General features: G+C 38.8%; 4 protein-coding genes across 5 annotated transcripts in view; 3 read left to right on the top strand and 1 right to left on the bottom strand.

Annotated features, from left to right (window-relative positions):
• LOC145486739 (uncharacterized) overlaps nucleotides 1-22,787 on the top strand; it is a 38,376-nt gene extending 15,589 nt beyond the window's left edge. Inside the window, exons 3-7 of one of the 2 annotated variants that reach the window (XM_081465452.1) lie at nucleotides 15,676-15,833; nucleotides 16,262-16,324; nucleotides 16,404-16,493; nucleotides 21,128-21,232; nucleotides 21,988-22,787. In XM_081465452.1, coding sequence (XP_081321578.1) covers nucleotides 15,676-15,833; nucleotides 16,262-16,324; nucleotides 16,404-16,493; nucleotides 21,128-21,232; nucleotides 21,988-22,314 — 743 coding nt within the window. In that variant the 3' untranslated portion in view covers nucleotides 22,315-22,787. Of the gene's footprint in view, nucleotides 1-15,447; nucleotides 15,834-16,261; nucleotides 16,325-16,403; nucleotides 16,494-21,127; nucleotides 21,233-21,987 lie in introns of those variants that run through there. The other variant, XM_081465451.1, reaches the window with a different exon arrangement.
• LOC145486742 (uncharacterized) overlaps nucleotides 1-25,690 on the bottom strand; it is a 307,059-nt gene that overhangs the window by 189,389 nt on the left and 91,980 nt on the right. The gene's annotated exons all lie outside the window — the stretch shown is intronic.
• Nucleotides 1-25,690, top strand: part of LOC145486752 (uncharacterized) — a 102,177-nt gene that overhangs the window by 42,892 nt on the left and 33,595 nt on the right. The gene's annotated exons all lie outside the window — the stretch shown is intronic.
• The window catches only part of LOC145486746 (uncharacterized), a 26,467-nt gene continuing 23,355 nt past the window's right edge, over nucleotides 22,579-25,690 (top strand). The window contains exon 1 of the mRNA XM_081465457.1: nucleotides 22,579-22,597. The gene's annotated coding sequence lies outside the window, so the exon portion shown is untranslated. The remainder of the gene's footprint in view (nucleotides 22,598-25,690) is intronic.

The raw sequence follows: 25,690 nt of genomic DNA, 5'->3' as shown, positions 1-25,690 counted from the left end.
CAGCAACGTCTTAAATGGCTAAAAATCACAAGATAAATACATAGTTTTCAACAAATGCGATCGTAGCTTTATGTCACGCACTGCCATAACTTCGAAGTTCAAAATGCGCTGGTACTTCTTATGCCTGGTGAGGATAACAACTTTGGTGGCTGTTTAGTTTTGGATTTAAGAATTTGATGACTCCTCATGAAAACGCTCTATAAATAGGGCTGACAGATTAACAGATTAACCCTTCTGCGCAACGTATGGGTCTCCATAAATCTGCATGTCCGCTGATCCCAGAAGCTCAAAACACTATAAATCATGCTGATTTGAAATGAAATCAACGCAAACTGGATCACAGATCTGTTGCAATCGATCGCTACTTGTTGGCCATTGTTGTTTAAATCTAGTTAACAGTTCGAGAAATTCCGCAGAATGTAATCGCAATGCATGCCGCGAAGGGTCTTTACACCTCGTGCACAGGAAAACATGGCGGTCAATACAAGACAAATTTTATAAGTCTAAAACCAGTTCTCGCTTTCCAAACTTTGACACTAGCAACGCTTGGCAAATGGGCCACAACTTACCAGAGGGTATTTTGCTTGGGCAAGAACTGCTCTTGGACTTTGCTACCTGGCTCGATCTGACTTTGAATGCCGATAACATGATAACGGTATATCAGCTGCCCTCGAAGTTTCAGAACATGTTTTGAATCTTTAAAACGTGCTGATGACTTATGGGTTTATCGAGGCTTTATGATGCTTCTCAACCACCAGGCAGGCATACCAGGTACTTTAAAATAATGCTTAAGATATTAGTCGACAGAGCTCTAATGCAGCACATCTCTTTTTTGTTTGATGGTATTTCGTTTGACGCTCGATCGATTCGTGTGTTGTGTTCATGTCACAATAACCGATGTAAACAATCTGTTCCCAGATTTCCACTCTATATGCTGTGGGATTTGATTGTGATTTCATACACTATAAACAGTCTGCCTGTTTGCTGTTCAACAAATAAACTCCTAAAGACATGGCTAGGAAAAGCCAAGTTTTTTGCACACGTTTTAACTTGAAAACACAGCAAAAACCAGTGACAAAAATACAGAACCACATTTTTCTATTACACTGAAGACCACATGCAAAAATTCAGCTAATTTGGAGCAAAAAAAAAGAAAAGCAACCAAAATCGTCACTTATCCCCTTTTATGACTAGCATCTTTATATGTAAAGCAAACCTTCCTGATCTGTCAGTATTTAATATTGAAAGAATCCAGAATTTCCATATGAAGAATTTATGTGAATGATCTTTGTATTGACCTGGTTCAGATAGCTTTTTGTCAGCAGAGAGTTTTAGAATCGATCCTGCCTGTAGCTGAATCAAATATTTATAATAAAACAACATTACGTTGAGTTCCCGGTTGTATGAAAACATGAAATAAACATCAATTTGCAAATGTGCATTTCATTTGCACGATAGCTGCTTTGAAGGCACGTAACAATTGTATTTCCAATCAAAACCTTTCGGAAACCACTCAAAATCATGCAAGATCATTCAAGAACAATGTTTCGGCACATTGATAGCTGTACCTGGTTATACCTGTAACTGTTTATATCAGAAAAAAAATAGAAAACTTTGTCTACTCACCAATTCGCGTCACTTTGAAGAGCATGGGAAAATGAGTCTGCAATGTCATACACGGTTAGAGATCGTAGTCATTGATAACGCTCTGTAACGCTGTGCTTCTGCTGGTAAATTTATTTTTTTTCTCCATTTTGACAACCAACTCCCTCTCATGAACATTGACAGGTTTGACTAACCGAAAGTCTACCGAAAAATCTATCGCGACTGATCTTCACATATATTGTTGCTCTCAATCGTACAGTTGGTCATTTGGGCATTAATCAGGAAGCGATCTTCGCACATCCAAGGATTGATTAAGTACGAATATTCTTTTGATACACATTTTTGGTTAACGGACAGACTCAATGACACAGAATCTATGGCCCTCCGGCCGTAGATTCAAAAAATGATCTAAAGACTCCCTAAATAGTACCCTACTGCTAATTTGCTTGATTTTTAAAGGTTAAGAATTAAAAGCTGAAGCGCCTGAAAAGTAAAAACTTTTTTGAGCAAAGTCAAGTTTCATTTTCGGCAGAGCAATGGTGGTCCCACTGGGCTTTGAGTGGGGTGATTGGTTTTTTGTAAGTTGTTGCATCCCGTTTGATTGGAAATCGTCTGCCTATATTTACCACTCCACCAGCCTTATTCCCTCGCACTATCTACATTCCCTTGGCATCCCCTGATCTTAATACATTGACGACCATCATAGCAGTCAGCTCTCTTTCTCAAACAACTGCCTTCCAGTTGCTTATCACGATTTGCCCTCAAAGGATAGCATTAATTTGGCTTTGGCCAATGTGGCTATTTTTGTCACATGTTTTACTCTTTCCTCCCTTGGTTATTTCATTGGTTTGGAGAAATCCACCTTCATACCCTGCAAGCAAGTTCCCTGGCTGGGTTTCATTTCTGACTCTGAAAAAAGGGCTTTTATTTAATTACCTCGCAAAAAGGAAAAATTTCTTATCCTTCTCAAACAAGCCCTTGAGTCTGAAACCTTAGACCTGGTTACTCTCCAAAGTCTGGGTGGAAAATGTATTTCAATGGCTCTGGCTGTTGCCGGAGCAAGGCTTTATACAAATGAAATCAATATGACTATCCCTCGTGCGGTGCATTCCTCATGCCCAGTCTAGATGTCTGGGGTTTTATGACAAGGATTAGAACATTGGCTCTTTTTAGAGTCATGGAATGGCTTTCTTCCCTGGCGTTGAGAAAAGCACTGCCATGTCCAGCTGTTTTTGGACTCTTCCTCTTTTGCTTGTGGGGATGTTTTAAGTCCTGATGCCATTAATATCAATATTTGTGATTACTGGGAACCCCATATTATTGGAGCTGACGTTGCCATAAGGAAACTCTCGCCCTTAACAATGTCTTACAGTCCTTTGCGAATAATATTAGAAACTCTTGGGTGGATGCATTTGCTGACAGCCAGGTTTTGCTTTATTCTTGGAACAGGCGCAGCTCCCATTCCCATTCCTTAGTTACCACTCTTAAGTGTCTGTTTGAAACTACCGTGAGCCTTAACATTAATCTGCACATTCATTTTGTTCCTGGTCCTGATAACCCTGCAGATGCTCCCTCTCATTGTCTCAATCTTCAGGACTCAACGTTAAGCCCAGCTATGTGGACTTTGGTTTAAAGTTTGTAGGGCGGCTCTCGGGGACCCTCCAGTGATCTCATGGCGTGATCTTCCGATGTACAAACTGACTTGGCTGGCTATCCTCTACCCTTTTTCTCTGAGAGTCTGATGGCAAATGCGTTGGGAGTGAATGTGTTTGCACAATCCCCCGATCTCTACGGTCCAGAGGTTTTCATGAATCCTTACGTTTTCCCACCAATTTGTCTTATTCCTCAAGTCTTAAAGTATCTTAACTGTTTGAAATTGTCCTACACTCTTGTAATTCCAGATGTCGTTCCACGGCATTTTTGGTGGCCTTTGCTGCTGTCGCGTGCTCTTCCAGTTGTATGTTGGCCGCCAAAGGGACAACTGGTATTTTTCTCACTCCCTTGAAGGATGGTTTTTCATATAGCAAGCCAATTCCTTGGGACCTTTGGGTTTTCCGTATTTCCAATAAATAGGTTTATAGTCACTTCATCTAGTTTGAGGATTTATTGAACAGAATGAATTATCCATTTGCGGTATTTTGAATGTTTTGTAATTTTATATTTTTCAATAAATTCGAAGAATTTTGTTCCAGCTGTGTATTAATTCTGTGTTAATTTTCTTCGTGCCTCCTGTTTCCAATAGCATCAACTATCCTTTTTTACATCTCGCTATTAAATCAGTCAGCCATTTACTTTCTCTTCCTTCCTTTAAGGACCTTCCCCAGGCTCAGCAAATTTTTACCCCAGCTGTAGCCTGCCCATCATGTGCTTATGCCAATGACCACTTTTTTGGATTTTGCCAAATGTGTGGGTACCAAAGAAAGTTCATTCCTCAGAACCCTGCCTCAAGAATAGCACTCGCTCTTGCAGCTATTGATACTCATTTGCAGCAGCTTAAACAGACAGTTCAAAAGTCTTCGCACTCAAAGCAAAAGTTTTCCTTGTGCATGGAATTTGAAACCTTCTTAGCCTCGCTACCTAATGCTAGGTCTATTTTTTCTGCCACTCCTGAAGATGTTTTGCAGTTTTTAGTGTGAAAAGACTGTCATGGTAAAACAGTCATTCATATTCCCAGGTGTCCACACTCTCCTAACAAGGATGCTGCAAATTGCACGGTCCCCAAACAACTTGCATTTAAAACTGTTGATTCCTGTATAGGAAAGCTTCGTACCATCTTCAACGAAACAGGTCGCTCTGGGGACTGGAATGGCCTGCTATGTTTTGAAAATTCAGCTGCATCGACTGCGGTACAAAGTTACCTAAAGGCTATATCTGAGGAGCAGTTACAAGCTCACATCGTTCCTAAGCAGGCTGTCCCGTTTTTTCTGTCAAAGCTTTTGCTTCTGGCATGATTATGGGATAGAAAGATGGCAGATCCTTCAGTTAGTCCTTGCGGTCTTTTTATTTTAGCTTGAGACCAAGCATTTTTAAAACTCTCTTCTTTAGTGTGGATGGAGGGTCTGATTTCGGTCGTGTTCAAATGGCAGAAATTCTGCATTTTCCTCAGGATGATGGTTTCCTGTTTAACCATGTTTGGGGGAAGACCTTGAGAGACGGTGCTTCTAATGTCTTTGGAATTCATTGTCATTCAAATCCCCAGCTTTGCCCAGTTAAAGCGATTGAGACATATGCGACTATCGCTTCTGAACTCCACATATCTGTTATTAATGGTTATCTCTTCCCCCCACTAATCATCAGGGCCATATCCTCAACAAGGCATTTACAAGTTCTACTGCAGAAATCTGCCTGAAAGTCTATTTGAAGGACACAAAAATTGATGAAGGCGAGACTTTGACAGTTTCCACTCAGGATCCACTATAACTCTCACTTTATCTGGGTCTAAGTTAGCTGATGTGATGTCCCACGTGGGCTGGAACGATAAAGCTACTGCCTTATATTACATGAAATTGGCAGAAGTTCTCCGTGGAGGCTCTCATTCAGATTTATTATCTTTAACTGAATTGGCCACTTCCATTTCCAACAGTATATGAGGATCTTAACCATTTAAAAAATTTTGTCTCTGCATTCCCCAAGGCTTAATTTCTGTTAAATTGGTTTTTAGTATGGGGCTGGTCTCTTTTTGAGGCTGGGCATGTGTTTTGCAGGTCATTTGGGTATCTTCCACAGTGTTTTAGGGTTATCTTCAACTAGAGACTGTTAGTGCCCAATAATAGGTGAAAGGGAGACTGATGAGAATAGATAACTTTTTTGCTCGTCTAGGATGGCGAATTGATCATAAATGTACGTGTTATCATTTATTTTCAGCTTGTCAATGGCTTTTTTGGTTTAGGCACACTCTTTTGTGGTAAAGCTCTGTTACAGAGAACTTTTGAAAACCTGCCTCTGATGCACCATGAAGTTTTCTGAAGTTGATCATTTCAGAAATAACACGTATGTGGCCCAAATTTGGAGAACACAAACTAAAGTCTACCACATCAAAAGTCAACTCTTCCTTGTCTTCACAACAAAATCTAAGAAACTTCAAGATCTTGTCACTATTTGTTGAGTTGTGCGATCTTTCTTACAACTGCCACCACTTCCAGTCAACCATTTTGTAGATACTTCACTGATATGACACTGATGAAAATGAGGGAAGTCACTTAATGGTATGCTTTGGGGCTTCACTTGTTTGATCTTGAATTGTGTTCTCCATTGGAAAATTGATTGCTTTCGAGTTGGGCTTTTCATCAAAGTACAAGAACCAACCTTGCTTGGTATTAGCATGTTTTCTGCACCCTCTAACTTTGAAACCCATCACAGTCACACTCTTGTATTGGGCAGTGATACAAACTGTTGGTTTCATCCTTTTCTAAGTGAGGTTGTTTTGGTTTTGCTGATGCTTAATCAATATCTGACCAATTAACTTTGCACTTCTTACTCGTTTTGCCTTTTCACGAGCATTTGGGTGACATAATCTCCTTTAAATCAGAACCAAAACCAAGGGGCTGATGACAAATAAAGGACCTGCAAGCATCTTTGAACTTGCCAAGGCATGCCCTTACTTACTTACTATTTAGTCATTTTATTTGTTAGATTTTATGTATAGTGTAATGAGAGCCACTAGTTTGTCAGTGCTAACTTTAAAGTGTTTTCACCCTTGTTAATTAAAGTTCTTCCTCTTCTTCTTCTTCTTGCCTGCCCTCATTACTACTGTGTGAAATTCATGACAGTCAGATGCAACCAAACTTGCCCAAGCAGGTCTGTCTGCACCCTATTAGTTGTCTTGATTCAAAAAAGACATCTTAATTTGGGAAAAAAAATAGCAAATGCAAAACAAAGTGGTCCTAAATCTGTTCCCAAATGACCAATTTGAGAACAATATATTCCATTCACAGATAAGAATTCCGAACAAAACACTCCCAAATTATCAGTTTGGGAACAATATGTTCCATTCACAGATTGCAATTCAGAACAAAACAGTTCTAAATTATCAATTTAGGAACAAGGTGTTCCATTCTCATTAAGGAATTCAGAACAAAACATTCCTAAATTAGCAATTTGGGACCAAATTGTTCCATTCACAGATGCAAAGTCGCAACAAAATAGTCCTAATTTACCAATTTGGGAACAATGTGTTCCATTTACAGATAGGAACTTGGAATGAAACAGCCCTAAATGATCGATTTGGGAACGTGTCCTGTGCACAGATAGGAATACGGAACAAAATAGTCCTAATTTACCAATTTAGGAACAATGTGTTCCATCCACAGAAATGAACTTGGAACAAAACAGACCTAATTTATCAATTTGAGAACAATATGTTCCATTGATAAGTTAATAAAGATGGTGAAGTTTAAGCTCGGTAATGAAATGTGAAGGTGAATTAATTAACATGACATGAGCGTGGGACAAAGAAAAATTCTGAGTCCCCGACAGGAATCGAACCCATGACCTCCTGAACACCGGGCGGGCGCTCTATCCACTGAGCTACAAGAACTCATGGAGAGCAAGGCCATTTAACTCCATGAGTTCTCGTAGCTCAGTGGATAGAGCGCCCGCCCGGTGTTCGGGAGGTCGTGGGTTCGATTCCTGTCGGGAACTCAGAATTTTTCTTTGTCCCACGCTCGTGTCATGTTGATTAATTCACCTTCACATTTCATTACCGAGCTTAAAATTCACCATCTTTATTAACTTATCACTACTCACGATGACTTCAATAGCGTTGATCCTAGCAGTATGCAGGACACCTGTCATATATGAACTCAGTTAAATGGCCTTGCTCTCCATGAGTTCTCGTAGCTCAGTGGATAGAGCGCTCGCCCGGTGTTCGGGAGGTCATGGGTTCGATTCCTGTCAGGGACTCAGAAGTTTTCTTTGTCCCACACTCGTGTCATGTTGATTAATTCACCTTCACAATATGTTTCATTTACAGTTGGGAATTTGGAACGAAATTTTCCTACTTTACATTACAGTGAATATTTTGTTCCTACCATGTAAAAAGGCTGGTCATCTTTTAGTCAAAAGGAACACAAAAACAAGGAACAGTCCATACTAGCAGACTGGTTTTTTTTTTGACATGTTGGAACAGCCACTGAGACTTAAAATCAGTTAAAAATGATGCAGACTTATTATAAATACTAAAAAAAGCGTAAGATAAGTGCCAAGGTAAAATGGAAGCAACCTTTAAAATCTGGTGAAGTACATTTTGCTCAAAGGCAGCAAAACACGCAATGATAAATTTTGGGAAACGTAGATCATTTCCCAAAGTTCGTTCCTTTTACTATTCTTCGTTAAATCTGTTTAAACTTTAGATATCACGACACATCATTGTCACTCCATGGCGTAAAAGATGTAGAGGCATTTAGAAGTTGAAAAAAGTAAAGATAAATGGTCCAAACTGTTCTCTCGTAAAGAGAAGGCACTTGAATGAGACATGGAAGGGAATGACTAAGTTAAACCTATACATTTTTCAAAATCTGTGAAATCCATCCTTTCCAACGTGCTAAGTAAAAAGTTTCACTAACAGCACTGGAAGTTTCCACCAAAGGTTTTCCTTATTTTGGCAGTGCACTCGTAACTTGAGAAGAGCACTTGGGCTCTCTTCCACAGGCTCCCTGAAAAACATGCAAATTACCAGCTTCTTACACACACTATCCAAGAGAAGGAAGAAGAGAAGTGGTGGAAACAACAACTACACAAGGCAAGAGCTAAAGAACTGCTGCGAAAAATATCAAAGCAGTAACAATTCCACGGTTTACTTGAAGTCAAAGAGGGGATGAAGGTCCTGTGCAACAACCTAAAAATTCATCATAAGCCCTGGGCACTTTCAACACTGCAGAAGCTGTCCAAGAACAAATCAAGGTATGCACCTCTCATGGACTGTTAAGAGAAGAGCAGCACTACCTGGTCAAAAGCATTGTTGAAAGGCTCCCCGTGTTGCCTGTCCCCAGTTCAGAGTCTGAGGAAGTACAGCAACATACACATGAGAGGGACGAGAAACAGTATTTTCATCACCCAGCAGCATACAAGTAGTGAAGTAGAGAAATAGAAGAAAACAGAGTATTTTCACCACTCTTCTTCTGAGGGCAAGTGGTGCGTCTCTGCCTCATTCAAGCTTTGACGACTGTGCAGTTTCTCCTGCACTACTTCGAGCTAACACTAGCAACAACAACAAGCCAAAAAGGCAATCCACTAGCCAACGAGTAGTCAATAAATCACAATACATTCTAACTTGGTACTTTATTAGTCAAAAGTGAAAAAAAGCCATAGGTGATCATTTTCATTAGTTTGATAATTTCCCACATCAAGTAAATAGAATTAAGGCAATCAGAATGCTGCATGTACCTGTGATAACCCCTTGGAAGAATAGACCTTCGCATCTAAGAAATTAGAGTTTATTACAGTTTGACCATTTATAAAACGCATTCCACAGATATGTTAATAAGCCAGCTGTTTGTTGAATTATCACAATTAAATGGTCCTCTGCATTTTACTTGGTGTGCATGTTTTTTTTTAATTGCTAACCAAACGTCACATTGAGTCCAGCCCTTTTCTTTAGAGAGTCCACCATTCTTCCATCTTGAAATTTGAAATCAAGGTCTCTCAAAAAAGAAGTCCACTGTCCAAACCTGTGCTTAGTTATCCCTTTCTTTAGGAAATCGTCCACTTCTGCTATGAATTTCAAAACATGACAAATAATAACAATAATCAACTTTATTTATTGAGGGTAGCACACAACAGTAATCGCTGAAAAACCAGTGGCCCTCATATAAATATTTACAGAACAAAAAGACATGTTAATTCTCAAATATGAAACGATTATATAAAAAAACTAAGATATGAGATACTCTAAAATATTTAAAAAATAAAGAAGCCTTGACTATGCTCTGTTCTGTTGTATAGCATGCAGGAAGGGGTGGAGCACGAAAGAAGTCTAGGGGAAAACACGAGATGTAGTCAAGTGTTTTTCCCTACTTCTTGAGTGCTCTACCATGAAACATACATACATTTTTGTTTTTGTTTTCAAATTAAAATTACAATTATAACATGCCCGTGGATAGCTGAGCTAATCTAGGCCGGTCATGTTTTAACGAATTATTAATATACAACTAGGTACAACTAAATACAACTGAAGGCAACAAGAGAACTAAAGAGACTAAAATTGACAACAATTACTAGAGACAACCAATAAACTAAAGGTGTTACAAATAATAATTAACAACTGCCAATAAATCCAACCTACAAGAGAAATTATCCAGAGCTTTTAACAAGCTGGATTCCGACTTCACAAGAGCATCGTAGCTGTCCCTGAGGAATTGGACATCATGTGTGCTCAGTAAAGCAGTGGCTGCCGCTTTGTGGTAATCCTTCTGTTCTGCCATTTTGGATTTGAGGAACTGAAATTCCTTCTTCGGATCATTCAGTTGACTCTTTAAATCATCGTTTTCTTTTCTTAGCACTTTCACTTTGTCTCCCATTAGTCAATGGAGAAATAAGGAAATGTCTAACCTAGCCTAACAGTAAATACACAAGAGAGAACGCGGAGACCTAGCTGAAGCGTGCCACTCCTTCAGTTTCCTACTGCTTCCTAAGTGCTTTACAACAGAACAGAGCACAGTCGAGGCTTCATTATTTGTTTTATGATAGAGAATCCGATTTCTCCACGCATTCAGCTGAATTTTCAAACCAAACTTTATTTTCCAAATGAGAAAAAGTGGCGTCAGCCGTGCACTATTCTCTGATAAAGCAAGCTAAAATAAGCCAATCACAATCCTTGTTAGAATTGTTCAAACAATCGCATTGGCTAACGAAGCACCAGCTGTCCATCACAAACTAGACTTCAGCTAAGCTTTCAGTTTCAAGTAGTTTCGAGAGGCTTTCGAGAGAAGAACAATGACTTCAAAGTTTGCTTTTTAGTGAATTTTTAAATATGGATCTAAAGGCAGGTAAAGGTTTATAGAGGCCCTGTTAGCGGGGGTGCCCATGTCCCCTGTCTGAGTTTCACAAACAGCTAGGTCAGCACTTCGCAAGGTTCTTATGTCGTCTGTCGGAATTTTGTCTAATTAATAATAATAATAATAATAATAGCATAATTTGAAAACTGAGACCAGAGTGACTTTCAGTTTTTGTAAATGTTGTTTATTCAACCTTGATCCATGGCTAGACTAGTAATGACCCCAATAAAATAACGAATTGATTTGACACTACCAGTTAAAAGTGAATGCCTTGTATCAAATTTGACATGATAGTAATGTAGAGAATATTAAAACATCAACTGAAGTCACTGACGACAAAACAGCAATGGAGTAGATACTCTTTTTCTCTGGCCATCGTAGCTTGATAAGAAAAAAACACAAACTGCGGTGATAAACATGGCAATAAAACACATGTTAAAAATCAAGGTTCATTTACTTGACGTTTCATATGTTTCAACATACATCTTCAGAAGTGACCATTAGGAATAGAGGTAACTAATTACAATTTAAAGTAACTAATTAACGATTACAATGACAGAAGCTGAGAAAAATTTGCATATATACTATGACCAAATTGATGGTGTGGCTATGGGTTTTCACCTTGTTTGACAGTAAAAGCACAGCAACTCAGTTTCTACACTACCTCAATAACTACTCTGAACACAGAAGAGAATATCAGAGCAAGCTTTGAACTGACCACTCCTCGGTTCACTTCGTTGAGATGACCAGAGAACGAGCATTACTACACTGCATGTAAGTGTTGTTTGAGCAGTTGAGCATTCTTATAAAACTAAAGCTTCTCATCTTAAACAGACAGTTCAATTGTTGTTTTCTGTCATTGCTTTACTTCTTAAGTATAATTTCTACCTTTGTAAAAATTTTTTTATTATTATTTTTAACAACAGTACTACAACTACAAATTATAGAAGTGATAACTATTTACAACAGTAATACAACTACTAACACTACTTACTCTAATTAACAATATGATGCAATTACACATGCTACTTACAATACTAAAATTTGCATAATTTACTCTACAAAACAATAAATTTACCCTTTCTAAGTTACAATATTAATACCATTACTGATGCTTCTTACATTCATATCATAACATTAGTAGTAAAACACTAATAACTGATTTTGCCACTGAAAATGATTTCATAATGTAAATTGAATTAATTAATTCAAATTTCGTATTTTTCAGCTTTCCATTGCAAAGATAGCACTGACTTCAATTCAAGAAAATTGAGAGTTTTTTCCAACACTTTGCAACGATAATATTTTTGAGTTTGCACCACTAAAATCCCAAACCTCCAGGTGAGGTTTGGGTTTGTATTTGGGGGAAGATCATAGTCCTTAAATAGTAGCTGTATTTTAGATGGTGTAAAGTTAACTCTGTGCTTATTATTGAACCATGTGAGGACTTTTTGAAAGAAGTTTAGGCCAGCAGGACACTCCAGAAATGCATGTTCCAAGGAATCAGGATTTACAGAAAAAACAATCTTCACTTTCGGATATTTTCAACCTCTTAAGCTCCTTTTTGGTCACTAAAATATGATGTAATAATTTAAAGGAGAATTGTCTCAATTTGTTGTCGGCCAAGAGGTGAGGTATATTTTTGGATAATTTTTCCCATTTATCTTCTATGCCAGAGTAATGTTGGGCCCAAGCCTTGATGGCTGTAGGTGTAACCTCTGATTTTTCTTGGAAAAGAAGGTAGTAGTCTTCGCATTTCATTTTAGAAAGAAAAACCGATTTTTCAGTGGGAAAGTCAAAAAAAGTCAGAATTATAGAGAACAGAATTCTTAGGTCTTAGCGTGGAAGCCGCCTTTGATTTGAGGTTTGGTGGAATAAATGCAAGGATTTGAAAAAAGCTTAAAAAATTTAATGACATATTGTACCTTTGATTAAATTCTTCAAAAGTAAGAAAATTGCCATTTTCATTTAAAATATCTTGAATGTAATAAATTCCATTTTCAGTCCACCTCTTCCAAAAAAGCAATTTGCCTTCATCGGTTATGTATGGTTATTCCAAAGAATAAGGTCACTTTCGTAGCTATCTTGGTTGACCTGGTGTAATTCCTTAAAGTAATCTAGCATTTCTAAGTAGAATAACGATACACTTTTGTCTAACTTCTTTGGATTGTAACTGCACTTGAGTAAGAAGTTGAGACTTCCATACTTTTCGAAAAAAGAATTTGGAATAGCTTTCCAAGATCAGTAGAATGGTTTTATTTCTAACAGTCTTCCGATCCAGCTTAAATGGAGCGCTTTAACTGTTATGGCAAAATTTGGAAAATTAAGACCACCTTTTCTCCTTTCTTGAAAAAGAACTTCTCTTTTAATTTTATCTTTTTTGTTTTTCCAGGCCGCATATACCAATTTTGAGATTCCTAACATTTTAGTGAGTAGGGTTCTTCCCATAAGAGTGAGGTCACGAGACAACCAAATGTTTAATTTGGTTTCCATCTTTTGGATTTTAAGAAAGAAATTCAGGTTATTGTTTTTATTGCTGTCATGTGCAATGTACGTTCCTAAGATTTTAATGGGATCAATAGAGACATTTATTTCAAGGGGTTTAGTTTTACTGTTTTTCAATGAGCCTATCGTAACAAATATAATGTCTTTTATCAAAGCACTGTTTAGGTTGAGAATTTGTTTATTTCCCTACGTGTTTTGTTTGTGGGAATCTAGCAAAACTTGTTATTTTAGTACAGTTTTAACACTACTGTTGCTAACAATGGTCTCCATGAGCCATATCTACTGCAGACAACTAGCTTGTTTCCATTGCGTTTGTCTGAGTCACAGGGGATAATTAATTTGGGTCAAATTTGTCAAAATTCCAAAGCAAAACCTTGAAAGCCAACTTACCGTTATCAACCCGTGCTCTGTTCTTTGATAAAGCACGCTGTTTCAGCCAATCAGAGCGCACATTATATGGAAACTTTATCATAATAAAAAGCAAAGTATTAGATCAAGTCTAATAATTAAAACAAGAAAATCTAAAATTAAAAATTTACATGATAAAAGGGTCCAATTCCTTATAACTGTCCATAAAATGTTTAAAAATGGATTTTTTTGAAGCTGAAAGGTTAGTTTGGTTTTTGATATGGGCAAGCATCCTATCAAGGGGCAGTTAGTCGATACTGTGAAAGACCTTCCACCCTCAGACTCCCGTTTGAATCGAGGGCAGACAAAGTTTAATTGAACATGCCTGCTTGTTCTTCCATTCACGTTGCATTTCTAATGAGCATCTGGGTAAGATAAGATGGGCACTCCCCTAAAATCTGTTTATATACCAATATTGACTTATTTATTTTCGCTTCATGGTAAAATGGAACCCAACCTAATTGCTTAAAAAGTTTTACACTGTTCACTTTTGTGTTGGCACCCAGTATTATAGCTGTGTTGTGCTTTTGCATTGAGCAGGCGAAGAGGTGTTTTTTCCACAGATTTTTTTTAAGTTTTTCATGCTGTTTGTTGGGTCTTTATACTGCCTTTTTGCACCGTATTGAAGTGGTTTTGTGTTACCTTGTGTTTTGCCGCATTTTCTGTTTTCTCTCAAAGGGAAATGAACGCCACTGACGTTGAAGATAGTATCACGGAAAAGCAAAGTGAGCAAGAGTCTAGCACTCTCATCGCTGTGCTAAATAGTATGAAAGCTAGCATCGATTCGGGCAACAGCTTGCTTCAAAAGCTAGTAAGCCACAAATGGTCATCTCCTGACAATGAAACAAAGACATCCAAACAAAGGAAATCTTGCACGGCTTCACAGAAAGCCAACGCAACCTCCTCTGACGAAGATGAAAACAATGCTTCAGAGAAAGCAAATACACAGCATCACCATGATGCAAGCCAGGCAGATGCCTGTCGTTTATTTGGAGGTGGTGATATTGATGAAATAGACGATACCGTCCTTGAGGATATGGAGGATGGAGACCCTGACAATGCTAGTTTGTTGTCTGCAATCAGCTCTTTCCTGAGTTGCTCACAGGACACAGGCCTGCCAATTGCAAGTGGCCTTGCTGAGTTAGTAAATGGGAAATTTAATGCAGAGTATTCTGTGGAGAAGAGAAAGGATAGTCTCCAGAAATATAAGAAGCCAAGTATTTGTGACAATGTGCTTGTTTCCAAAGTAAATGACGAAATTTGGAACAAACTCCCGGCAAATGTCAAATGCTTAGACATTAGAACTTTGACATTACAAGACACATTTGTGAAAGTGTCTAGTGCTATTATTTGTACAACTAATAAGCTTCTCGAGCACAGAGAAAACAAAACCATCCCCAGCTACAAAGCATTGATAAACCCCTTGTTGGATTCTGTGGCTTTGGTAGGTCATGTTTGTACAGAACTATCTTACAAAAGAAAAGATGCCTTAAAACCCTTCTTGATCAGGATTTCCTTCTAGCATGCGACAGAAGCAGAAAAGCAGGGAAACTCCTCTTTGGGAATGATTTAGCTAAAACAATTCAAGAATTGAAAACCAGTAATAAGATCATGACCAACAACAGTTGTGATGCCAGACACTACAAACGGAGCACTGGCCATTGTAAACAAGACAACAACAAATATCGGCAGAAGCATTTTTTTGTGAACAGAGGGAGGACTTTCAATCCTTCCAAATCATCAGCAACTCAGGGCTCAGCCTCATTCAAGAAAAAGTTCACCAAGAACTTAGAAGTTTTAAAAACTCAGGTAATTAATTTTCCTAGTTACATCAAGGATCATCTGATACCATATCTAAGTCCTTTAGAGCTGGTCAGGTATCATTATTTTATGAGAAATGGATGCAATTGACCTCAGATCCTCATATCTTGCATACTATTGCTGATGAAACAATTGAGTTTTCTTCCTCTCCTATTCAGCTATCATATCCTCCCAACTCTATCTGTAAAGATTATACTGTCTAGTCATTGCGTAGTGCAGGGTTGCAGCAATCCTTCCAACACTAAAGTGGGAATTTCACTACACAATTCCCCTGTTAACCCAAGTTTAAGAGCTCAGTGGAAGAGATTCATCTCCACTCACTGGGCAAACTTCAATCCCCCAGGCCGTTTTGTCGTTTGCTCGCAACACTTCACGGAGGATTGTTTTGCTAGAACAATTCATGTCGGAGGTGTGATGAAACACCTCCAGCCATCTTCGGCTCTGACAATACAGAGGAAGAAGGATAAAGAGCCATCTACTTCAAGCTGTGACTGTCTAATGGTGAGTGTTTTCCATATGTTATTTCATGGGCATTGACCTATGCATACTTTCCAAGCATCCTATTTTCAAGCGTGATCTTTTGGTACTTTATAAGACTTATTATTGGCTAAGTAAACTATCATTTTTAATTTCCTTGGTTTACATTTTTTTCTCTACTTCAAAACTAAAACGTGACGCTTTGAAATCCTGTATGCCATATGTAGTGGTTCATGTTTTATGTGGTCCTCCGCGTGCAGCACATGCTGTAGTTCAGTTTTAGTTCTATCAGTTCCTTAAAGGAAACTCGTAATGGCTATAAAATTGTTTTGTTTTTGTTTTTGTTTTTCTTGCAGCCTGTATTTAGTGTATTTGTGCTGTTTTCTTTGAGGCTGTGATTTGCAAGGTGTGAAAATTTCACACTTCTTTTTTATCATTCTTTTATCTGTTAGATTATAAATGAACTTCTCTCTTTGAATTCGCAAGAAGGCGACAAGCCTACGGAGATGGATGAGGTGAGTTTATCAAAGTTGAATTTCTAAAATATTTCTTGCCTACAATTGGAGTTAAAAAAGATTGAATATTATTTTGCAGTCAAGTTCTTCCCAACTCTCCCAACCTGGTCCTTCTTCAACACAGCCTGAGGCAGAAGAAGCAGAAGCAGCAGAACTTGTTCAAGCAGAAGTGAGTAATCGTTATTCCTAATCAGAGTGCTCTGTGAGCAAACTCGTGAATTGAACTAATGAATTAAAATATTTTTTGGCTTATGTTTAATATTATCTGGTTTAGGGAATATTGTGGTTGATTTTCATGTTTAGAGTACGAGCAGTAGTTCAGTGTTCACTACTAAGGTACCAAAGAAACATAGTAACATAACTAACATTTGGATAAGAAGGCATTACAATTGAAACTATCATGCTTTTACATTTGACAAGGGTTGACGACATCATGTGTTTTAAACATTTTTCATTTTTGTTTCTGGTTCACCAAGAAATAGTTGGCAGTAAATGTGGGTGAAAAGTGGACATTGGAAATATTGAAAAAATCAAGGCAATACTGTCTTAATGAGAGCATTAATCATTCTCTCTTTATCAAATGAGGTAAACAGAAACGAGTTTTAAGTTCTGTTGCAAAACGGCATTTTCAGGTTCTGTTTATAAGTATATACAAGGACACATTCATGACTTTTCCATGGAAGTTTCCGATGATATGTAAAGATTCTGTGAAATGCAAAGTTTAGCAATATTTTCATTTTAAGTTGTAACAAGGCGACGAAGAAACGAGGGTCATTTCCTTTGTTGAGGGAAACAGACAGACTTCCAGCTCATGTAACCAATGTAGGTGTGCCAATGGTGGAGAATATAAAATGAACAAGTTCCCTAGAGTATCCCCAGCAAAGAATATCTAGTTCCATTGCAGCCTTTAGTTTCACTGGCTTTAAAAACAATAAAAATGATTGGAAGAAAAACTAGCCTGCGAGAGCATCCAGTTTTTTTGGCTCTTGGTTTTTTTTGCGCATGAAACAAGAGCAGAAAACAACAGGTGCCCTCCCATGCTAAAGACAAACACAAGCGACTTGATTGAGCCACGTGTTTATGAGCTAGGCACAATTCAACTGGAAGTCCGATATTTTCGGACTTCAAATCCGATCTCTCCAGGGTCGCTCGTTTCCCGAACGCTGGTCATGGGGAATGAAGAGTCCTGGTACGAGGCTGCTAGCATTCCAGTGGAAACCACCAACCAGTCTGTCCGCAAGAACAATTTGTGATATCACCGGAGATTTTGATCTTATCTGATACTCAGTACGTGTTTACTGACCAGTGCTTAATTTGAGCAATTTTGACCTTCAGGTTTGATTTGTAATACTTGACAAACAACTATACTGAGGCCTCATCCACACTACACCAGAGAAATTTGAAAATGCAGCTTTATTTCAACGGTTAGATATTCTGTCCACAATAAAGCCCCATGAAAACGGGTGCTCTTCAAACAAAAACACTGTTCAAACCTGAGGAATTTGAAAACGCCGGCTTTGTGTTTTAATGTGGATGGAAAACATTTTCAAAATGGAACTTTTCCAAAACGATGACGTCACGATTTCCTCAAACACAAATCTAAAATGACTGGTGACTGTTGCGTTTTCAAATTTCTCCAAGGTGTGGACGAAAAACATTTGATGTGTTTTCAGAGTGATTAACACCCTTTTCAAATTTCTCTGGCTTAGTGTGGACGAGGCATGAACGTTTGCACTTCCAGAGTACCCATTCAAAGTTAACGCTTACATCCTGCATGAATACCTCTAGATAGACTTGACACAATTAGACTTCTACTTCTATAAAATGAAGTCCACTTGTTCCACTTGCTCGGACTCGAATTTAAAATTTGACATAAAATGACTGTTTGAACTCCATATTTATTCTTCGAGCACATGTTTCTACAATGCCATATAGGGGGTACAACAATTCGTACAACGTCACATCCGGGTTACAAAACAATACAAAACGACTTATCTAGAATGTTCTGCTTGTCACGCAATGTCACGTCCGATCTCTAGTACAAAACGGCTAGTCTAGAAAGTTCACCTTTCAACATCCTCCACCTTGCAACTTGCGGTAGCCTGTTGCGACTTAATCAGTCCTCAAAGCAACTTAGTCAGTCCTTAAAGTGACTTAGTCAGTCCTTATAGCGACTTAGTCAGTCCCTATAGCAACTTGGACGAACAATCTCTCTTCCTCTCCAAGTCCTCTGTGGAAGGGTAACTTCAGATTCAGCTTCTTCATCTTCATCCTCCATTGTCTCGGCCTCGCTGTCTAACATCCCACCATCTTGTTCAGTACTCTCTGGTGAGCTTGTAATGGGCGGGAGATTGTCAGATTCAGAGCTCCAATTTGTACAGTTTGTGAATTGGTTGGGTTAGCAGTCCTGACTTCACCTGGACAATCGCAGCACGGCATCTTCCATCTCTGCCAAGAATGAGCTGCTGGACAACCCCCATCTTCCAATTTAGACGTTTTTCTCCATCATCAGCTACAAGGACAACTTCTCCTTCTTTTAAAGGATTTGGAAGAGTCTTCCAAACTTCCCCTCATGAACCCAGCACTTGATGCAAGTATTCTTTCTTCCATATTTTATTCATGGAGGACAGCCACTTTTTTCTCCGTTGAAATTCATCAGAGATGTTTAGTTCTCTTTCTTCTTCCTTGATGTCTCCTCGTGGTGGCAACAGGAACTTTTCAGGACACAAAGGGATAGGAACACCACCATCAGGATTGCTCGACTCCCACAAGTAAGTGATAGGCCGGTGGTTGATGACTTTCTCCACCTTGGTTAGAGTGGTTACTAATTCCTCTCAGGAAAGCACATCATGGCCCAATGAGCGACGTAGCAGGCCTTTAACAATGTCCACTAACCTCTACCAGGCTCCTCCCCACAAAGGTCCGCGTTCCACCACAAATTGCCACTTCATGTCAAGATTCTTCTCTTTAACCCACTTAGCTGCTGCCACGAAGTTTGATCCTTGATCACTTATGCACAACTGCGGGACACCTCTTCTGTTCATAAATCTCTGCAGTGCCTGAGTCAACGCTTCTACAGACAATGACGTCACAAGTTCCAAATGAATGGCTCTAACTGACATGCAGGTAAATACTACGAACCAGACCTTGCTGTTATTCTTCAGGTATAACGGTCCTCCTAGATCCATGCCAGTTGTTTCAAAGGGACGCTTGCAAGTTACCCGACACCTAGGGAAAGGAGGTGTCTGTTCAGATGCAGGAGCCGCCAAGAACCGGCTACATTTCCTGCACTTCCGTATCACTGATGAGACTGATTTCTTAAAGCACAGGATCCAAATCCCTTGGTGTCTCAGTTCTGAAATAACTGTTGCAGTATTGGCGTGTTGCATTTGTTCGTGAATATGAAGCACCAATTGGTTGACAACACCACACTTCTAAACGAGCACTGGATGGAGTTCCTCAAAGGTCGCTTCCACTTGTTGCAAACGACCCCCCATCCTGATAATCCTCCTTCCAAGAACGGGTGTAAGGACCGCAGACTAGACTGGCGGTAAACTGGTTGGCTATTTTCCATTGACTCTAATTCCCTCCAGAAAAACTTCCTTTGCACTTGTTTCCGGATGACCATTTTGGCATTTTGCAACTCTTCTAAGGTCAGCATATTTTGGGTGTTTTTAGGAGACTTGTGCCAATGTAGCATCCAAGCTACACTTCTCAAAGTGCGAAGGTACTTGCTCGTTCAGGGTGGGTCAACAATTTCCTCCACATATTTCGGTTCTTGATTATCAGCTACGGCCATCATCAACAATGCAGCATCTGTGTCATTCTTTGGATGCTTCGGCCATTCTGCCTCAGGTCGTTTCAACCATTCCGGGCCGCTCCACCAAATCTTGGAGTCAGACAACTGAGCTACCGTCATACCCCGAGTAGGTAAGTCCACAGGGTTTTCATTTGTTGGAACCCACAACCACACTCCACCAACAGCAGTAATCTCTTCCAGACGGTTAGCGACAAACACTCCACCCACACGCAGTCCCTGACTTATCCACAAGAGAGCAACACTGGAATCTGTCCAAAGGAATTCATCATCAATCTTAAAGACACCACTGTACTCCAATCTCAGTGAATTCAGAGTCAAACTCCTAGTAAGGCACCAAGAAGTTCAAGGCGAGGTATTGTGTCTCCATTCGGTGGGGCAAGTCGACATTTCAAAGCAACAAGATTCACTGTTACGTCCCCATTTGTATCTGCAACACGAATGTAGGCTGCCGCAGCATAGGCTCTAGAGGAGGCGTCACACAAAACGTGAAGTGACAGTTTTGTGTCCTTGCACTGAAAGGGTGTTATTCCCAACCATTGGTTTACTCTCAGATGGTTTCCTCCTGACAACCCTTTCAATACTTCTTCAACACGCCTTCGCAAATCTGGGTTAACTTTGTTTCTGTTTTGAAACAAGGAACAATATTCTAGGTGAGGAAAAAATTTCCCTTCTTTTCACAAATTATGACATTCTGAACCAAATGCTGCCAAGCATTTTCCTTGACATTCCCAGCTTGGTCTTGTTGGACTGTAAGTCGAAAATAAACTTGTTGTGAACTGTTTGTTCCCTTACGGTGCCACAAACAAAAACAACAACCAAGACCAAGAGTTGAAACTAAATCCTTGATACATTTCAAGAGGAACATGCAGGGACTATTGAATATGTATAGCGGTTAGCCATCAATGAAAGACCCAGTCTGATTCCCAGAATAACAAACCAAACCTTGTCAAAATCATAGCTAACTTTTTTTTACTTCTCCAAAGGATCCAGGGATGGCCACCAGAGAAGTAGAAACACAAGATAATTATAAAGAAAGCTTCAGTGAAGACGAACTTTCATCAACCTTGTTAAGGCCACGAAGAACCCAGGTATTAAAGCTCATCTACCCACACTGCCTTATCCTTTAGATAGTAATTGCCGGGCTGACTTAGATACTAGTAAGTATAATACTAATACAAAATCAGGTGAAGCTAAGTCAGAGTTGGGTTCCAAAATTAGCCTTCGTAGCTGGTGGGATGAGTGCTTTGTTTTAATGGCGGAGCCTCTGCTGCGAGAAGAACGGTAATTAGTTTTCCCTGCGGCTTTGTCACTCCGCCAAAAAAAGGCACTTACGTGTGAAACTTGCCAGCCTCACTCATCAGCTTCAAAGCTGATACAATGCATCTGAGTGGATGCAGAGGCAGACAGACTTAACATACCCATGGACGAACAAAGTGGGAAGCTGGAGTAGATGCCTTGCCCCTCCAGGGTTCTTTTAAAAGTGGATTTACTCTCTCATGCTGAAACTTTCAGTGGCTGTTCGTTTACCACTCGCCAAAATTTTGATTTGATAACCAGCCCAATTGTTTCTCTCAGCGACATTTCTCAAATACAGTAACTGCCCCTGTAACATAAGCGGTTAGCAAAACTGCCAAAATGACATGTCAACAAATCATTTTTCTTCGTAGCTAGCAAAAATATAGACAATTCTATGGGTGTTTTGGCCTCTTCTAATTCTTAACTTGAGTCAGTTTGGGCTTCAGTGGCATATGTACTTGAAAACGCGAATTATTTTGAGATGACATCCACTGTCCCTCCCAAATTAAATTTACTCACTGATGTATTTTACTGTCTTTTTTAAAAGGTTCAACCTGGTGAATACTCTAAACCCGAGAGCCAGTATGATGACATCATGACTCCATTACTTACCTTAGTACGGTCATTACATCTTGATGATGAGGAATATTTTCCAACGCCCCAAGCTTATCACGGACTACAAGCCCTTAACAGATGTTTTGGCAGTTTGAGTGATGGAAGAATCAGTCTAGTATGCTTTCAACTAAACCAACCAATCTCAGAAGTTGCAAAAAGCACGAGTTCTTACATCAAGCGAAAATCAAAGGAGGTAGTAGAAACAGCTCTGGAGTGTATTGCCCCAGACAATCATCTGAGTTACGCCTTCCACAACTAAAGAGCCAAGCCAAGAAAATAAGATTTTTGTGACCCTAGTTTCATTGCACAAAGGAGCGACGTCATGGTACACAAAAATGACGATCTCATTCATCTTCGTGCAACACTATAGTAAATAGAAGTTAAAAGCTATGGTACCAGGTCTGACGACATGGAGGATTGATCAGGCAAGAAAGCATTGGGCAGTTGTGGGTGAAGGAGTCTCTGAAGACTGGATGGGGGAAAAGTTGACCATTTCTTGGATTTTATTTGTAACCCACACTATCTTCAAGATGTTGCATACGGTAAAAGAAAGCTTAAAATGTCAACCAGTGAATCCATCAAGGTGCCTGATATGGTACAAACCGTATTCAGTTCCAGGATGGTCAAGCTGTATCAGTCATACTGCCATGAAGTGGATCTCTACTGCCTTTGTAGATCAATGCTATTTTCTATCTTAAAGGTAAAATACACGGTTTGATAGACAGCAGTCACACATATTGCTTAATCCATGATATTTTGCATACTTGAGAGGATTTCCAACAAGTGGAAAGTCATGTGTTATTTAACGAATAGATTCCATCTTGCTGTGCGTCTGTTCAGTAATAGATCAAAGATGACGTCAAAATGTGGTAAGAACAAATTAGTGGCACACAAGGCGATAGCTGAGTGTGTCACTGATGTTCTTACCACATTTTGACGTCTTCTGTGATAGATTACCAAACAGACGCACGGCAACATGGAATCTATTTGTTTTATATAATAAAGAAATCAAACTACTACAGATAAAGCTTTCTTATTTCAGAATCTTTCATCATAACTTGAAAGCCAGTCTTGCTCACTTTGGCGAACACAAAAAAAACCATTTGACGTCATCTATTGTCTATACAAAATGCAGCAATCTCATTGGTTGCTATGTGTTGCAAAGAATTCTGATTGGTCGAGGAAAATCGTGCCACTGTCAAACTTGACTTGAAAGTCGCTTCACACAGAATGAAAACTAACAGCGAAAGCAAAATTGAACTGCAAAATCCACAAATCTTAAAGAAATACTGGAAAAGTCCAGTCAGTTTTTGTCATCAGAGCAGCCCTAGGAGCCAAAAAGCTTGGATGTTGCCTTGAAAATTGCAGGAGTTGAAAAACTATTCTCAGTGGTTGTGGTCAACAATGGAGGCCATTCAATTCGAGTTTTGAATGGAGCATTAGTGATGGTGGAAATTCGTGTCCTCTGTAGTTGATGATTCTCAAATCAGTTTGATATAGTGTCGGAGACACCTTATAGCTGTGATACAGTTGGCCATGAACTGTAGTAAGTTATACTTTGTTTGCTGCTGTGCCCTGAAAAGGACTTGAACATTCGCATCGCAAAGCAAGGTTATGTGTTTATTTTAACTGATTTTAAGAAGTGATGCATTGGTGTTTCATTCCTGACATCAATCTGTGTCAACAATTATTTTGAAACTGAGAAAAGTTGAATTTTTTAAATAAATTAATCACAATTAGCCTTGAATCTCAACAAAAATGCTGACATCAGCATTTCTCTGAAAAAAGAAGGAAAGGGTATTTCCTCACAGATTTAGAATTTGCCTTTACATACAGAAAAGCAAACATATTTGTAAAGATCTTAAAACTACATGGTAAATAGTAACATAAAAGCCAATTTTCGTATGCTTCAATGACAAAATCATTGCAACAGCATTTTCAGCGTCCTTGACAGCTTTCCTCTAGTTAAGCTAAAATACAATCTAAATAACTTTCCTCATATCCAGAAACTAAACACGTGTCGAATAGGCTTGCCACTTCCATTTCATTACATAAAATATGGTAAGCACACGTCTTTTAAAGTTTTTCATCTTTTTTCTTAACTTTTACGGTGCCCATTCCATTTTTCCTGTCAAGCTTCCAAGAAATAAAACGTTTGCGTCTTATTTTGCGTGCGCACTACGCCATCTGCAAGTACATGTTTACAGTTGAATTTCAGTATAATCTTCAACAGATAAAAGTAGTCTGGTATTCCTGGCTTTAGTGCAGGTTCATTAAACTTGATTTTGTTACAGTAGAAAAAATGTACTTTCATTTCAGTCATGTACTTGCTAGCAAAGTTTATTACGTACGTCAATGCCAACCCTTAAGGATTGTCTCAGTCATCTGATCCAATGAAAGACACGGGGACAGAACCAGCAAGTTTGCTGGAGTAATAGAGTTTTTATTGCACTAATTAAATGTTTGTCCCGTTCCTAATACTCAAGCTCTGATTCATTGATATGGATCGTGTTTTTGTCCTGTGAAGACGATACTTAAAACATTATAGTCCTTTATACTTGAAGCATAGTGCAGTGAATTGATGACGAGTCCATGTTTGTTAGTTACCAGAACAGAAAGAAGTACGACACCAAGAAAGCCGCAGAAAGATTTTTGCAATGGAAGGCTCATATTGTGAGAGCCAGGAAATTTTTCACTGAACCTCAAATTTTATTACTGGAAGATGGACATAAAAGTAGGAAAGGATTGATAGCTTGAGTTATAATATTTCAATATTTACTGTCTCCACATGGTACCTACGTACCATATATTTCTGTGCTTAGAAATTAATATATTAATAAGTTTATGATCATATAACATGTGAAGACTTTAGTGACCTTTCAGGGCAGAAAGATAATATTGTGACAGACAAAAAAACCCTTGAAAATGGACAGCTGCATGACCAAAATACTTAAGTGTACAGATAGAATATTATACTAAAGCTGAATAATCCAATCATTCAACCGTAGCTTCTATTCAAATACCAGTTTTTTACAACAAAGTATCTCTTTCTTGATTTTCTCGTGAGACAGTAATAGGAATCAGGAGATAAAATTAAAGGGTGCCGTTTCTACAAGTGCTAGAATTGAGTAGCATTTGCACGCTATGCAATTACTAACCTAGCCTCCGAAATGTCAGGTTAATTATGGGTTAGCCTGTTTAAGGTTAGCTCCCAATAATGGTTTCACTTGTTTCGATGATTTTATTTTTTTTTTGTTTCGCTTGTTTTGCCAGTTTCATTTCAGTCATTCCCCTGGTTTCACTCATTTCGTTTCAGTCGATTGACATTTCATTGCTATATGCCCTGCCAATTGATCATGCTATAAACTATGAGGGGTCATCGCTGCAAAAATCCTGTTTCAAATTCTGTTATGTAGAACCTGTGTAGTTTATAAATTCTATACTAAAAACACTAGAACAGAAATTGAACAAATGGAATAGAATTTAGAAAGATAGAATTGAAATCACACAAGCAGAATAGAATTAAAATATCACAAACACAACATAACAAACATTGGAGCATCAGATTAGAAATTGATGCTGTTCCAACTTCTGTTCTGTTGATCAACAAACTGAATGGAACCTGGGAAAGACCC

Source organism: Orbicella franksi, chromosome 5, assembly GCF_964199315.1.
Source record: "Orbicella franksi chromosome 5, jaOrbFran1.1, whole genome shotgun sequence".
In the NCBI taxonomy this organism is placed as follows: domain Eukaryota; kingdom Metazoa; phylum Cnidaria; class Anthozoa; order Scleractinia; family Merulinidae; genus Orbicella; species Orbicella franksi.
Note: the sequence above shows the minus strand (reverse complement) of the source record. Positions and strands in the feature narration are given on the sequence as shown.